This window comes from Diplotaxodon limnothrissa, linkage group LG7 (assembly GCF_057381915.1).
Source record: "Diplotaxodon limnothrissa isolate DT_005_m linkage group LG7, D_limnothrissa_male_GT1.1, whole genome shotgun sequence".
Classification (NCBI taxonomy): Eukaryota; Metazoa; Chordata; class Actinopteri; order Cichliformes; family Cichlidae; genus Diplotaxodon; species Diplotaxodon limnothrissa.
In genome coordinates, this window is record NC_140602.1 from 45164692 (window position 1) to 45181107 (window position 16416).

Consider the following 16416-nt stretch of genomic DNA (forward strand, 5'->3'; position numbering starts at 1 on the left):
TCTGTGTCTGCAGCCTCTGGGAGTAAACAAGGCTTTCTGGGCTGAGGTGGGAGTTAGAGAAGGCGCAAATTATGTCGTTAGAGGTTATGGTAGGAATTCTTGAAACTTGTGTTTTGACGTCGCCTCTCCTATACCTTGCAGTAATGCTGCCTTCAAGCTCACCGACAGCAATCATAATTACTGGAGTCGTCGAAAATTTCCATGCGCCTCAAAGAAGTGACGTCACAGAGCCAGAGACAATAACGACGTTAACAAGGCCATCGTTTAATAAAATAATGCAATAATGTATATTTTATAAAATTACGCTATTTACTACATTGTTTACTGTAACGTGTGTAATCCAATCCCTACTCGTTGTCATACTAGTAGGCTATAGATTATTTGCCTATATTACTATAAACCTATCGCATCTCAGCGCACAATGTGTTTTGTCATGCTTTTTGAAAACAACTTCTGTCCAGGATATCACGTCTCTCTTGATAAACATAATAAAAGAAGAGCGACCAGAGAAAACTACTTTTGTTGACTGTGAATGTTGTTATTTCCGGACAATGCACTTCAATGAGCGGCAGGTCTTCTGTTATGCGGTTAACGTAAACACTGACTGTTTTCATGCACTGTTTCCAGGTGACAGCTTCTCTGAAATAGACGATTATGGTTTGTGTCTATGTATGCTATATGTGAGCATCTAAATGTGCAACATTTTTTGTGACGGAATCTAACAGTTTTTTTTTTTTATGTGTTTGTCGGTAGTCAGCTCACCAGACAGTAAGACAATGGCGCGAACTGCAAATTTATTAAATAAGATTTTACAATGAGGGGAGACGCTCCCAGTGGGCACACTCGAGCAAGCACGACCACGCACCCTTCACGTGAAAACAGGAAGTTACTCCCGCCCAGTTGGCGGGTGGGGCTTGTACAACAGATGCCACCCCCAGCTCTGTTCGCCGGTATAAGCGAGTTCCTCTGGAGTCTGTCAGGCATTCATTTAAACTGAGAAGTTTCTCGATTCCATAAGGCGGTTTTCTTCTCTCCATATTGACTCACTTTGTCGCAATTATCATTTTTCTTTAGTCGCGTTATTTAAAAAAATTTTTAAGGGCAGATTTTTTGAACGGGTTACATTTCATAATCCGTTTAAGTTTTTCTTTATCCCGCCCGCGCTGTCTTAACGTCTGTGTGCGCGCGCTAATTAGCTTAACGGCTAGTGAGCACTACTCTACGGGACTGATAACTGCAGTGTGTGGTAAGTTTTATATTTAACATTTTATACCTTTTTAATGAAAAGCTCAGTCGTTCATTTTACGAATTTTGTAATTAAGGCGTACGTCAAAGTGCGCGCTGATGCTAACCCCAGCCATTGTATTATACATTCGATCCAGATGGTGGCTAGCGTATTTACTCGTTAGAAAAAAATACATTTAATATGGATTAAATACTTTACTTGACTTTGAATTGATTAAGACTGTTATGTGTGGGAGTCAGTTAGCCCATACAATGTTAAATTTGTATCAGTGTATAACGCCGATGTAATTGCTATTCTTAATGTTAATCCTAAGCGAATATAGGCAGCAAGAATTATATCTGGTTTGCACTTTTTATAGACCTTTAAACCGGGTCGACACACGCGACACAACGAACCGGTGCCGCATTGAGTTGTGTTCCCTAAACTGAGTCATATCCGGTTGCGTCCCCCTGTTACGGAAAATAAACACGTCAGACACTAGTAAAACGCTGTTTATGGACGCAGCCACTATTATGGTGGATTAAAACGCCAAATTTGAGATCGGTCCAAATGTTTTTTGTTTTTTAAGATTGGGCCAGCCACTTCTGTAGCGCAGAGCGTGAAGCTGTAGGAACAGACGGCGCTCGTGTTGCGTGAATGAATGACGACACGTGTGCGAGTAGGGAAAGTTAAAATGTCTCCCACATAAAACGGCTCGATGTATCTCGAGCTTCCCATCATGATCGCTTAATCATCCACCGTACAGCAATTAACATTTTAAATGCGACTATCCTGACTCAAAATAAAGGACATTGGTGTAATATAGTTGCGGTCTTTCATGCGCCATTTACTAAAAATGGCCTCCGTTTTAAGGAAGGGCAGCAACCAGAGGTCCTTCTTCCGGTCCACAGTTACTGCCGGTTTTCTACTCGTATATCTTATTCGTGATGTAAAGGTTTATTCCTTATGTAAAAGCTTTGTTGCCTGTGTTTTCACGTTAGTGAAGGATGTCTTGTTTTTTTTTTTTTTGTGTGTGTGTTGTCTTTTCAGGATGTACCCTTGCTCATCTGCAGTCACAGTGGCACAATGGCTGTCTTTTCTTTCTGCTTAATCTCTCGGCACCCAAAGGACAATAACAGATCCACCAAAATTTTAGGATAGCAATAGTTTTTCACTGTACCTCTAGTTTACTTTAATTGTTTTCTGGTTAGATCCAGATAAACCCATTACAAGTTTGCACTGCTGAATCCCACAAATTCTGTTAAGACAGGTGGGCCTAAAAATAAAGCTAATTATTTATTTACCTCTGTTTACCTCTTTATTTTACTAGCTGCTGTTTAGAAACAGATTTATATAAAACCCTATTTTGTCTGGCATTTATTCCTTTAAGATTGTGAATCAGTTCCTTTAAAACTTACAAAAAATGTTTTCAACAACTGCAACTGCAATAGTGCTGACCACTGCCATGGTAACCTATACACCTCTGACTGAGTATGTGTGGTTGCTGGTTGTTGGCTTTATCATTGCCTTCGTCTTAGCCTTTTCTGTCGGTGCCAATGATGTTGCTAACTCATTTGGTACAGCCGTGGGCTCTGGAGTGGTCACTTTGCGTCAGGCATGTATTCTAGCAACAGTGTTTGAGACTCTGGGGTCTGTGCTTCTTGGGGCCAAAGTGAGTGAAACTATTCGCAAGGGAATCATTGATGTGGGCATGTACAACGGCTCTGAACATGTCTTGATGGCTGGATCTATCAGCGCAATGGTTGGTGAGTATCTGCAGCTTATCTTTCATGTAATTTGAACTGTCGGTCAATGTGGACAGAGCATTGCTTGTAGAAATTAAAGATGTGAAAATGCATTGGAGTAGTGGTGAATCTGGTTGTAGAATATTTTTGGTACCCGTCTTGACTGTATAAAAGCTGAAATTATGACACCATGCAACTGATGTCATGAATGTATTCTGGTTAGGTTCTGCTGTGTGGCAGCTGGCTGCTTCCTTCCTTAAGCTCCCCATCTCTGGAACACATTGCATTGTTGGTGCTACTATCGGCTTCTCGCTGGTTGCCAAAGGGCAGCAGGGCGTCAAGTGGCTTGAACTCCTACGTATTGGTATGTAACCAGTCAACTGACATAGAAATTCCCTTTAATGGTTAGCTGAATTTCATCACAGGCATTTAAAGTATATTTTATTAATGGCGGTGTGTGAAGACTCTTACAGTGTGATAATACCATCCCAAATCCAGGTCAGTAATCAAGTATGTTCATGAATGGCAGGTCCAGCATTTCAGCTAAATCCACATTCAGACATGGGAAGCATTCATTGTACAAATCAATAGTGATTTCCACCACTTTGTGTTGGACTTTGGGAGGAGGCAGTACAAATAAGGAGTGTTATTTGATAAGGTCGTATGATGACTTGGAGAACAATAGGCAGTTTTAAAGGGTTGTTCTAGAGTTCAGTTTGTTGCCTGTGGGGTGGGTGTCTTTCTTTCTTTCTTCTCCCTTTAGTTTTTAGTTTCTATGAATCATGCTCATGTAACTCTATTTAAATAAACACATTCTTTATTAAAAATAAGCTGTATAGTAGGAGTTAAATGAATTTAGGTTTTTTTTTTTTTCTACTGTTCTTTGACAAATTCTCTCATTACTTTTCCACTGCTTTGTAATGCTCCCATTTGTGTTTGGATTTATTTATTTATCTATTTATTTATTTGTGCAGTTGCTTCCTGGTTCCTGAGTCCCCTGTTGTCTGGAATAATGTCAGCCGTTGTCTTCTATTTTGTGCGCAGGTTCATTTTACAGAAAGTAAGTCTCCTTTTATCAAAATTGTGGATATGCTCGGTTAATGTAACATTAGAAGAGTGAAGTTGTGGTTTAAGGCTGTTTCAACACTGTACTGGTCCACCCCCAAAATGCAATTGGGAAAATGTTTATTACATGGCAGGAAATAAGCTACCGTGCTTTGAAGCAGTTCCTTATAGGAACACATGGTTCAGATTTCCACTGTGCTTGTTGTGCCTTGAAATGTAACCTGACAGCAAGATGAGGCAACTTGGATTTCTGAACATTCTATTTTCTTCCTGTAGGAAGACCCAGTACCCAATGGCTTGAAGGCCCTGCCTGTCTTCTATGCGATAACAATGGCAATCAACTTGTTCTCCATCATGTTCACTGGTGCTCCGGGTGAGTATCATTGTTTCATTTTGCTCTGCATGCCTGCCCACAGCCACAGCTTAAAATAAGCTGCTCCCTCAGACAGCCGGATGCCCACACATATTCCAGCCTGAACCAGACTGTTTACCATTTTCACAGAAGCCGTGTTTATTTTAACATGTTTTTTTGAAGCTCTCTTGCTTTGTGGTTCTATGTGGGTCATAGCTGGCATGAAGTTTTAGAGTGGAGCACAACAGGGAGATGGAAATAAGATTTCATTTAACTCCTGACATCACTTCAGGCATGCAGGAGGAAAAGAGAAGTAAAGAGTGTGCTGTCAAAGTTGTCTGCTGCTAGTAGTTGTATTATTGCTCTGAATCTGTGTGGCAATGCTCTTAATATTTGCTGGTTTTTGGTTTACCAGAAACTCTTTATTAAATGAGCCATTTTCGCTCCTTTTGTTTTCTTCTCTCTGCAGGGCCTAACAGTTCCAGATCTTAGCTGGCCTGGGCCATTTAAATGACGGCTACAGGCCAGAGTTTGACCAGATCTGGTGAGCTGATGTGTGAATGCACATCAGCACACTAAGAAGAGAGCACTTGCACTTCCCACATAGACAGTAAATCCCTGGTTAGTCAGGCACAACAGTACAGTCATATCAAGTTCACCACACGTGAAATTGCCATCTGCAATTTTATTTTTAAATATATTCACAAGACAAACTAGCATTCATATACTCACATGTTGTACACAAAGACAGAGGTCATAATACAAACTTTGGCTCATTGTAAAAGTAAAGTAGACTAGGTTTTACTCTACTCTCCTCAGTTGTTTGTCATTGGCCCAGTAACACAAATTCATCACTGCATTTATAATTAAAAAAACAAACAAAGAAAAACATTTAGGTTTTCAGACCTATAGTCTAGGCTTGGCTTTGGTTACTATACTGCTCTGGCACCCAGGACGACAGCAGTGCATTATTGCTGATGAATGCACCTTAATGCAGCAACAGTATCTCAGCTAACTGAGTCCAGTGTGTTTGGTTTCCTGTGACATTCCCTGATCTTTATGCTAGCTTAGTGGTGAAGTTGGATGCCAGACACCCCACAGCACATTCCTATGCTCAATATAAACACCAGTGCCAGAGACCTCAAGTCCGCATTTGGGCCAGAGAATTTAAGGGTCAGCTGACTGTCCTGTACAGATGAGGCTCAGTGTGACTTCATTCCTTCATAAATCATTCAGCTGCTGTCACTGCATTGCAGCCCTATACATTGTAAAAGGGAGACGCACCCTAAAAGCCAACTTCATGCCATTCAGTCATGAAGACAAATGAAGTTCAGGTAAAGTACTGTTAAGCCTTCAGAGCACAGATGCTGAACGCAATTCCCTGTTTATGACGTTTGCTGAATCTGCCCTAAATTTTGTCCTCGTTGCTGCACATCACTCAATTGTTCGCACCTGCTCTATACACAAGTCTAAACAGGACCGTGGCTTTTTTTTTATTATGTATTTAAAGTGTCAGAGTGACAGGATATCTGGACCCCTCATACCAGCCTCAATTGATAAACTTCCATTTTTTGTAGCAGGGCACAAATTTTCTGCCTCGATAACCCACTGAAAAACAGTCACTGGATTTAGTTACCATGGGGGCACTAAACAATTGGCATCACAGCACGGATGACTTGTTTCAACCTGAGCCATGATCCTGAAACAACTTTTAAGCGATTGCTATAGTCAACTCTTGTGTAACAGATTTTAATTCATTATGAGGAGTTACAAATGTCATTAGTCCTTAGTGCCCTAAGGACAGATAACCAAAAGGGTTCTTGCCAAGTGACTCAAACTCCACCTTTAACTGTCATTGTAATTGAGGTTGGTGGTGTACTACATGTACAGTACTGGGAGGGGGGGGAAACAAACCTTGTTGTGTAATGCAGGCCATGGAATATAGGTTTCTGCAAGTGTTTTGGAACACAGCTGTGGTTAAATTTCATTTACTGTCCAGTTTCAGTCATCCCACTGCATGCTTGTGGTATAAAGTCACTTCTTTCTGTAAGAGTGTTAATCAGACTACAAAATGCAGCCCAGCTTTTTAATCTATACTACTTTTTTCCTTCACAAAAAATAAATAATAATTACCATCTGGGTGGATAATTTCCCTCTTTATTCTGTAGTTTTAAAATCCTGTTTGATATCAGATGAGTTCCTGTTTAATAATGCATGGCAGTACCACGTGTGTTTGGATGTCTCTAGTAGTGAGTCAGTGTACTCAGTCGTAGACAAGACTTAACTGTTAAGAGTCACCGTCCACTTTTTCCTTATGCCTCTCCTGTCCCAAAGGGAGTGAGCTTCCATTGCGTAACTAAATAAACATGAGTTAGGTGCTCCGCAGTCTCATGCTGCAGCGTGACTCAGTGCACTGTGTGGACTGTGCCCTCAAACAAACACAGTAACTGAGACACTTATCACCTCCCCATGGCCCTCATTTCCTTTTCTTCTCTTACACTTCCTAAACAATCCATATCTTAGTGGAAGTGTGGCGTTTATGGCCAAGGTCATGTCCAGACATTCAAACAAGGTGGTAGATTTTTATTTTTTTATTTATTTTTATCCACAATTTGTTTTTGTCCCCATGAAACTGCTGACTTTGTGTATGACATGGATAACTGCTTCTCCAGGGAAATGTAAATGGTAACTTTCTGCCAGCATGCATTGCGCTACATCTTTGTGCTGCACCAGGTTTGCTGCAGTGTTGGCAAGAGGGTGCCTTCATTTTTTTACAGTAAAGTGCCCTAGTACAAGCCCCCCCCCCCCCCCCCCCCCTTCTTTTTGCTTTTCTTTTATGCTACCCAAGTTATGTCTCCTTTTGAGGAACTCATTGTTTCTGTGTAATTGTTAGCTGGGCACTTTGGGGTCTTGGTGACATTGGTGTTGCATAACTGTTCATGTCTGGGGGTACACATGCTTTCCATTTTTAACTACGTGGCACAATGAAGCTATGCAGTCACTGAAGTTGTTGCAGAGTACTTGAGTACTTTCAAACATAAGTGCCATTAATGAATGAAAATGAAACTTCATTGCCCTCATAGGACCTTTTCTAGAGGGGCTTATATTTTTACATATTTATAAAACTGCTGTCCTATATTATATTTTAATGTTGGTGTATTACTTTGTATGGTCTGCTAGAAAAGGTAGCTCCTGCTGCCTAGTTGTTTTGTTTTTGTTTTTTTAAATATGCCTTTCTCTTATTTGCTTTTGTTTATATCTGCGTGGCACTTGGCGATCCTCCAGTGCTGGGATTTGACATGATACCTTGGTGGGGCATCCTGCTCATCTCATTGGCCTGTGGTCTGCTGACCTCCATTGTGGTTTGGTTTATTGTCTGCCCTCGCCTAAAGAAGAAGATTGAACGTAAGTCCCATTTTTGCCAATCTGACTCACTGTTCAACTCCATGTGACTCAGTTTCCTTACTTCAGCCATTGGACAAATCATGACTGGAGCGTTGCACTGCAACTCCGCCTATCGAGTGTGGAATTATATTAATCCAGCAAATGGAGTTCAGGGATATATTTTTCACAATGGATTCGCTCTAATGAAAATGATGTGAAAATATTGTCTTTGCTTTAATCCAGGATTATAGAATTAAAAACCAGAGTAAACTCTGATGCATTTGCATCCGAATAGTGTGATTTGGTGTTAAGACATAACCATTCGTTTTCACCTCCATGAATGTATTTTTGGCTCACTCTGTTATCTACAATGCAGTTCTTCTCTTTAATGACTCATAGGTTTAGTCTCTCCTGGCATAAGTTATCTTTTCGGGTTGATTACAGAAAAGCTGTGTCTGATGCAACCTATGACTTAGGTTCACAAATATTGCCTTTTATTACTTAATAGAGCTCTAAATGGTTCGTTAATGACATATTTGGGGAAAAATGTGTCTCCTAAAATGAGTAATAACTTTTTTTGAAGAGAGGGTTTGCTCTCTTTAAAAAAAAAAAAAAAAAAAAAAAAAATGTGTTTGACAGATCCTTTATTCGTCACTTCTCTCTTGGAGCAGCAGGTTTATCTGACAAGGCATAAACTGCCTTGATTCAGTAGACAGGCTGACTAATTGGGTCATAAGGATTCACTAATTGGTCTTTACCACCTCAACTAAAAATAAGCCCGCACTGACTTTGTGTTGACGTGGCATTGGCAGTGCATTGGGAGGTGTGTTTGAGGGGGACCTATTGCTTCAGATCCAGCCATGACCAGTTTGGATGATGCAATCTCACCAGGACACACTTAGATTTATTGAACAAAAAATAATGGCACTGAGTATCTAGTTCACTTTAAAGCTACAAAAAATGTCATGTGAGCCTCGGACATTTAGTTTATTGTCTCTCTTAAAACAAGATAATAGTGGTAATATGAATATGTCCTTTGTAATCCTGTTAATCTGATCCTGTGAACACCGGAGTCCACCCTTGGACACAGATCTTTATATTTACAGTACAAAGGGTTTTCTGACTTTAAGGTTATGCAACACTTGGACTCCCTACAGCTGAAGTTGAAGGAAAAACAGATGCTGGGTTAGGATGTCTCTGCTATGCTAAGTATATGTTTGGATGCGATCCAAATAATTCTCAATCCAACTCTTGCCCTAATAGGAGATATCAAGTCCAGTCCCACTGAAAGCCCTCTGATGGAAAAGAAGGAGCTTAAAGAAGCCCACTGTCCAATCCTGAAGCAGGCATCTACCACACCAGCTGCCAGTTACAACTCTGCTGACCCTCTTCCTGGCCCTGAGGAGCGCAGGGTGGCCTTTGACATCGGAGATTCAGATGAAGCCGACAGTAATAAGGAACACAGGGTGGCCTTTGACATCGGAGATTCTGATGACACAGACTACAGCAATTCAAACGATGGTAAATATGCCAAAATACAATGTTTTAAAAATCTTTGTCATCTTAAAATGACAGTTGCTATAGATATTTCATAATAATTTTATGATTAACTTGCAGATGATTTTATGACATTTCTTTTTTTCTGCAGCCCCTGCACAGGTTCAATCAAACAGTCAGGTCCATTTTAGTAACCAAGCCCAAAGCAACGGTGCCTCCACAAATGCTCAAAATCAGGTTCAATTCAAAAATCATGTTCAGTTCAACAACAGACCTCCACAGCCACCAAGTAACGGTTATAGCCAGTACCACACAGTCCACACAGACTCAGCCCTCTACAAAGACCTACTGCACAAGCTCCACCTGGCCAAAATGAGCGACTGCATGGGAGAAGGAGGCGACAGACCTATCCGGCGCAACAATAGCTACACCGCCTACACCATGACCATCATTGGCATGCATGACAAGCATAAAGAAGGGGACTTCCGTGCTTGTGAGGATGGCAACAAGGCTCCAGGATCAGGCAGTCAGGAGAGAAAGCGACTGCGTATGGATAGCTACACCAGCTACTGCAATGCTGTGGCAGAGCACACAACTCCTGAAGGTCTGGTAGAGGGTGATGTGAGGCTAGACATGGAGATCAAGGATACAGGTAGCAGCCAGAGTTCCCTGGATGATGAAAGGCCTGAAAAAGACAAACCAGAAGTCTCAGTCTTGTTCCAGTTCCTTCAAATTCTTACTGCTTGCTTTGGATCCTTTGCCCATGGAGGAAATGATGTTAGGTATGGTTAATGATATCATATCAGACAAGTGTGTGGTGACCTGTTTCTTTGCCAGATTGTTAATAACAACAAAAAAAATTTCTCCACTCTGCAGTAATGCCATTGGACCTTTGGTAGCTCTGTGGTTGGTTTACGAAACAAGCAGCGTGTTCTCAAATGCACATACACCCATTTGGTTACTGCTGTATGGTGGCGTGGGTATCTGCGCTGGACTCTGGGTATGGGGTCGCCGGGTGATTCAGACAATGGGGAAAGACCTCACCCCCATCACCCCCTCAAGGTAAAGACTCAGACAGTTCATAAGTTGTTTCCACCCAGAACCACATCCTCCCCAGACATTACTGCTCCTTACATTAGAGCTGCTCAGACACATCCACATGAGTTTTTTTTTCTTTCTCCTCCTGCAGTGGTTTTAGCATCGAACTGGCCTCAGCCTTGACTGTCGTGGTTGCTTCTAACATTGGCCTGCCTGTCTCCACCACCCACTGCAAGGTAAGCTGGTCAAACACTGTGGTCTGGGAACTCAAACGAGAGATGACGGAAGAGACTGTTTCATAAGAGGGAGGCTTGAGTAAACAGTCTAGTAGAAGTTCCACATGTGGAGCAAGTTTCTCCTCAATAAAATGTCAGGCATATGCATGCACAACGATCATTTGATTGTTATTTATCTGAAATAGGTGGGCTCTGTGGTGGCAGTAGGTTGGCTGCGCTCAAAGAAGGCAGTAGACTGGCGTCTGTTCAGGAACATCTTCATGGCGTGGTTTGTGACGGTTCCCATCTCTGGTCTGATCAGTGCTGCTATCATGGCTATCTTCGTCCACGTCATCCTGTGAGCATTCAGCTGCACCCCAAGCAGGGGGAGGAGAAAAAAACGCTCCGACGTGCACCCGGAGAGAAAGGAGTGAAGTTTGAAGGCCAAAATATATCGCTTACCTCTGGCCAACAACTTTATAAGAAAAAGGAAAAAAAAAAAAAGTTAGAAAGGGTTCGGTGACATGTGCCTGTGGTTCTTGGCTGCATCATTTTCAGACTATAAATTGCTATCTGTTCCATTTGGGTCACATAACTTGTAGTTACGACCTTTTTCATTTCTTTTGGCTTTCTTTTTCATATCTCATCATTCTGTAAAGAGTTAATCTTAAATCAACTGTTTGTAATAATTCATGTTCTTTTTACTTTGCGGTTATGTATGATTATTATGTACAGCCATTTTATTTTATACATTAGGCAGGAATGAACAACTGAAAATGCAGTATTAGCCTATTACAGATGTAACACTCGAGTCTTCACACATGCTGGAGACTGATTCAAGAAAAATAAGAAGGCAGTATTTGGGTGAAAGTGTTTCGCTGTTTTAGAGTAGAGTTTACAGCCGGTTTTCTTTCAGCTGACAAATTAGGACCCTTTTTGTTGTTAAGAGATAAATGTTTTTCACCTGTTTGAGCATGTTTTTCTACCGTGCTGGATGACTACAGCTGAACATTATGAGGAATACTACGTAATTGTCATAAGCCATCACACTAGTAAGAAATGGCACAACCCAAATTGGTAGTTGGTGACTTATTGCTCTGCGTCTCCAGGTTGGGACTTTCTGTTCTTGATCAGTGTGGAAATAACAGATCTGTTGAGAAATGTCATTTCTGAACATCAGCTAGTGCAACAACGTGTTCCCAAACATTACCTTAAGTCTGTTAAAACTTGATTGAATCGTCCCTAATGGTTTAAGCGCTCTAGGTCGGCTTCAGCCTTGTTTTTGTAGTCCACATTAAGATACATATTATTACACACATTCAGTTTGCCTGGGCAACTAGGTTTTCCTGCCCTTCCTCTGGATGATACATGATGAGGATCAGGAACCTGAAAACTGGAAGTTTATTGTGTGCCCAGTGTGTGATTGACTGCAGTAATGAATGCATTTCACAACCTAGATGCTGTAGCTGCCTTAATTGTTTTATTTTCCATTAGGTACCAAAGAGTTTTTGTTTTTAAGGCATATCAAGGTGTACTACTCCACATTTGTGGAAGGAAAAATGGAAATAAAAATTGAAAAACAGAATACTTGTTGAACTTGTCTTTGTTGATGATCTACAATGAAGGGGACATTATTGCAATGTGTATCAATACAAACACAGTATACAGCTACTGATATCTGTACAGATTATTTTATTTTTAATAAATTTCCCCTCTTGTGAACATCTCTGGAAGGCCTTCAACACCTTAAAATATACCCCCCTCCAACTGATTTTTAACAGTATTTTGACAATTGGTAACAAAACAAATATCTGCTCCCTATTTTCTGAGATTAGGTGCTTCCGGTGCATGCAGCAAGATGTCAGAGATATACCAGACTGTGGTAATGGCAGTCATTTACTTTGCTGCCAGAGATGCTAGTAGGATCAACAAACTAATCGAAAAGTTGGCCAGAATCCGGGGGCGTTTGAGTCGCTGAGGGACAGAAGGTTTGAACAAACTGCAGTCTGTCATAGACAACCCATTGCACCTGCTCCATTCTGCACTACAGAGGCAGCAGGGTTCATTCTTCTTATCCAACCCCACTTCTGTAGATAATGCTTGAGGAAATCATTCCTGCCAGTCTCTGCACAAAATAAACAGAAACCTGTCCAACAGCTGTCCTGTGACAGGTGAGCACACCTCTTAAATTGATAGTGTGCATGTTGTTTATTAATGCCGTTGGCATTCTAGAATTCTCTTTTGCACATACTTTTTTTTTTTAAACTAATTTTTCTACTCGTTGTGTCACTTTATATCACATTTTGCACTTCCTCACATCATAAGGCCTTCAGTATGGGCCTGTAGTACCTTTAACTCTATCAATCACCTGTTTCATGTCTTGTTTTCAAACACATTTCGAACAACATTAACAGCATTTCTAATTCCAGATGTTCTCTTTTACCTTGATAAGCTGTTGGGAGGCCTACAGTAAAATGACCATGTTCAACCCCAAAAATGTAAGGGCCTGGGCCCGTATCCCTAAAGAATCTTTGTGCAAAAAGTGGCTCCTAGCGGCCAAATTCTAAGAAAATTCTCAGAGTCATGACGTTTTCTTAGAATTTCCCCTAAAAGTGACACGACAATCCCAGTTAATATAAAAGCTATTCCTCAAGATTCCTAGCGCTTAAAAGGGCTCCTAAGGCGAGATCTGCTAAGAGCAGGGAAGAGGACTTTTAGTGGCTTAGGAGTTCCCCTAAGCAGCTGCACAAAATGGCCAACAGAAGAGGCAGGAGAGATGTCCTGCAAACACTGGATGACAGGGAATTATTGAGATGCTACAGATTGGATCGTGCAGGAATCATGTTTGTGGTGGATCTCCTTAGAGATGCAATTACTTCACCAACTCGACGCCACAACGCTATTACACCGGAGACGAAAGTAATCACAACCCTGAGGTATTTGGCAACCGGGAAAATGCAACAATGCAGCAGTGATGACTTGGGTCTGCAATCACAGACATTGCTAAAAGCTGAGCCATGTTACCCTCGTTAAGACCACACTGGACTTGTAACGTTGTGATTTCTACTTCATTAAGGACAGCCTCTTGAGATAGGCCATCTCGTTTTCAACGGGGTCCATATGGGAGTGAAAGTACAAAATATGCCAGCTAGGATATTAATATGAGCAAATAAGACACGAATCATTATTTGAACAGGGTGTAATGAGTTTAAGTTTTCACATATTTTAGATTCTAATGGCTATAACCCCTACAGCTTACTATTCATTTTCCAGATATTTTCTTGAATGTGAAATATTATTTACAATTACAGTCAGCATAAGATTAGAGTGTATAATATGTTTATTGATTTGAGGGTACATCCTTTGCTCATTATCACCAAAAGCTCATTTCCATCAAACTTGTAGGATCAACCAATCACGGCTTTTGAAATGATGACTCATACCTAGCAACGGGGTCAACCACACCTCCTCACTAAGATAGGATTTTCCATCCATTCCTTGCTCAGAGTTCACTGAAAATGTTCTGGAATCACTTCTAAGCTAAAACTCCTGGCAAGGAATTTTTAGGTTAAGTTAGGAGCTCTCTGAGAGGATTCTCAGAATCTTTAGGGATACGGGCCCTGGACCATCTGGATGATCCAGTCCTCCTTCGCCTCAGTGATGATCAGATTGCTGCATGTATTCTTAATTTTATCACTCACACATCAAGTCACAGGACATTTTGGCGTGAGCTGTAGTCCTTATTCTCACTGAACTTGGAAAAAACAAAAACTGAATCTAAATACTGAAAAGCTACAAGGCAACACCCATTTCATTTTAAAAGGTTATATTTATTTATCCGCAGCTACTCTTGTACATTGTTCTTTATTTATGATCACATACAATGTGTCCTTTTATTATGTGCTTGGCTCTCTGAATTCTGACACATGTTAAGTACACTGTGTTGATTAAGGAGTCAAATTTCAGCCTGAAGGTAAAATGACGCAGCATCTTCTGAGCTGCAATCTTGAAAGGCACTTTGTGTTGCAAAACAGGAAACAAGGAGACGGACAGGTTATACAGACAGGTAGGATGGGTCCCTTTTTCTTTTCTTTTTTTAAATTTACTGTAAGCTCGGGGTAGTTTGCACACTGCATGATGAGCCAGTGCTGGTATCCACGTGCTGCTGTGCCCTCTCACTCCAGTGCATCTGCGACACAGGAACAGACAGAAGAGATTCCTTTACGCCAGCTTTACACTGCAAACACTGCAATTTAGTAGTTTTCCAGGCCTCTCGACATGAGGATACCAATCATGAGGCCTGCTCTCCCCTCTACTACACTCAGTCTTTTCAGACCAGTGGCTGGAGAGATCACCCTTATTAGAGAACCTTACACCTAAATAACTGGATCAATTTTAAAACAGTCCTTTTAGCACACTTTCAGGACAGGGACAATGCATCCTTGGTCCTAAAATATCCACAAGTATAAATCAAGCACAATAAGCAGATGTCTGGGGACAGACGTCTCCGAGTGGCCCGGATTCTTGTCCCAGATTTATCACATACAAGGAGGACTCTGTTCAAACAAACAATCCTAGCATCTTATTTTTGAGGTCGAGCAGTAAACCCGTCTCTGTTGTGACTCACATACCTCTTCAGACACTTTGTAAACTGTTAAAAAAAGAGTTTCCCCAAACTGCCAGGCTGTAAACTTGTAATTGCACTTGAGGCATTTTTAACTGTTGTTACACAAACATCTATGGAGGGTTGGGGTTTTTTTTTTATGTGACACTGTTTATATCCAGCTGAGACTGGCTCTGTCTGGCTTTGTTTTTGCACTCGCCACTCTATTGCACAACCTGCAATTTAAATTTAAAGTTGCACACAGGCAGTTTACCACATCTTGCCTCAGCAGGTACTTTTGAATCAAAAGAAGAAAAAAAAAAGTTGATCATAGTCTTTGAGTCAGGCTCAATTTACTGCATGATAAACATTAAACAGCTCAGGATACTTTCACTGTTTTGTGTGATTCATTAATGCATCTGTGGAACATTTTACACACTGTTACCTTGCTCCTTGGTTGAATCCTGAGTGTTTTCATCTACAGAGGAGAAAAAGCAGGATTGGAGGTTGACTGAAGGTAGTCGGGGTGTTTAATTCAAACAAATTTTCAGTCTTTTGATTTTGATCTTACCCAAACTGGTCACAGCCTCAGTTACAACCTCATGGTGTTCTAGGAAAATATTCAAATAAAAACACTTCCTGTTTTTATTTACCTCTAAACAAGCTTTAAATACATTTTAAAAAGACACTAAAAGCACACAAATTGTCTTGGCTTTGTGGAAAAGTCACAAGCTACTCATTAGCTCCAGGCTCAAAGTGTATTTGTGCAAACTGTTGTGGTGTAATAAAGATTTACAACACTTACCCTGCCTTTGTGGCCCTGTCAACATTAATAAAAGCAGACTTTAACACTAGTGTAAGGACAAGAGCTTAAATTACACTGCCTAAAAAAAAAAATGTCACAGACTCACCATCTGCGTCCTCAGAGGACTCAGACTCTGCCTCTGTGTGAAAGGGGACAGGGATTGAATTATGTGTTGCATGTCAGTGTGCTTTGAGCTGGAGGTCTGCCCTCTGCTTTGCTGCCACCCGCAGGCTCACGATTGAACTGTAAATCCTCTCTTACCTCCTTGACCTGCAGCATCAGAATTTCCACCACCTTCTGCTGGAGGAGGATTTCACAGTTAAGTACTGCTTGTTGACCCTTCAGGTAAAGAAGAATCACCTGCTTGATGTGCTTTTTGTTGTTTTTTTGGGGTTTTTTTTTTTTACACACCTGCGTTGGCATCCTGAGAGTCCACGCGCTCCTCCACTGATGGAAACATGTTAACAGGTGATGAAGGCGTTTAACT

General features: G+C 41.1%; 1 protein-coding gene and 1 long non-coding RNA gene across 2 annotated transcripts; one reads left to right on the plus strand and one right to left on the minus strand.

Moving 5' to 3' along the window:
* The first annotated feature begins 972 nt into the window (after positions 1-972).
* On the plus strand, positions 973-12098 carry slc20a1b (solute carrier family 20 member 1b). The gene is made up of 11 exons (XM_085359749.1): positions 973-1246; positions 2276-2991; positions 3194-3334; positions 3945-4030; positions 4312-4408; positions 7673-7792; positions 9035-9292; positions 9420-10050; positions 10145-10330; positions 10458-10542; positions 10728-12098. Exons 2-11 carry the CDS (start codon positions 2649-2651, stop codon positions 10881-10883), a joined length of 2103 nt encoding a protein of 700 aa, XP_085215875.1. The 5' UTR covers positions 973-1246; positions 2276-2648; the 3' UTR covers positions 10884-12098.
* A 2235-nt stretch (positions 12099-14333) lies between these two features.
* Positions 14334-16086, minus strand: LOC146628911 (uncharacterized). The gene is made up of 5 exons (XR_014906349.1): positions 16036-16086; positions 15930-15944; positions 15696-15734; positions 15570-15602; positions 14334-14710 (listed from the first exon to the last, which is right to left on the minus strand). It is a non-coding gene; the product is annotated as an uncharacterized LOC146628911 (long non-coding RNA).
* Between the last annotated feature and the right edge of the window lie 330 nt (positions 16087-16416).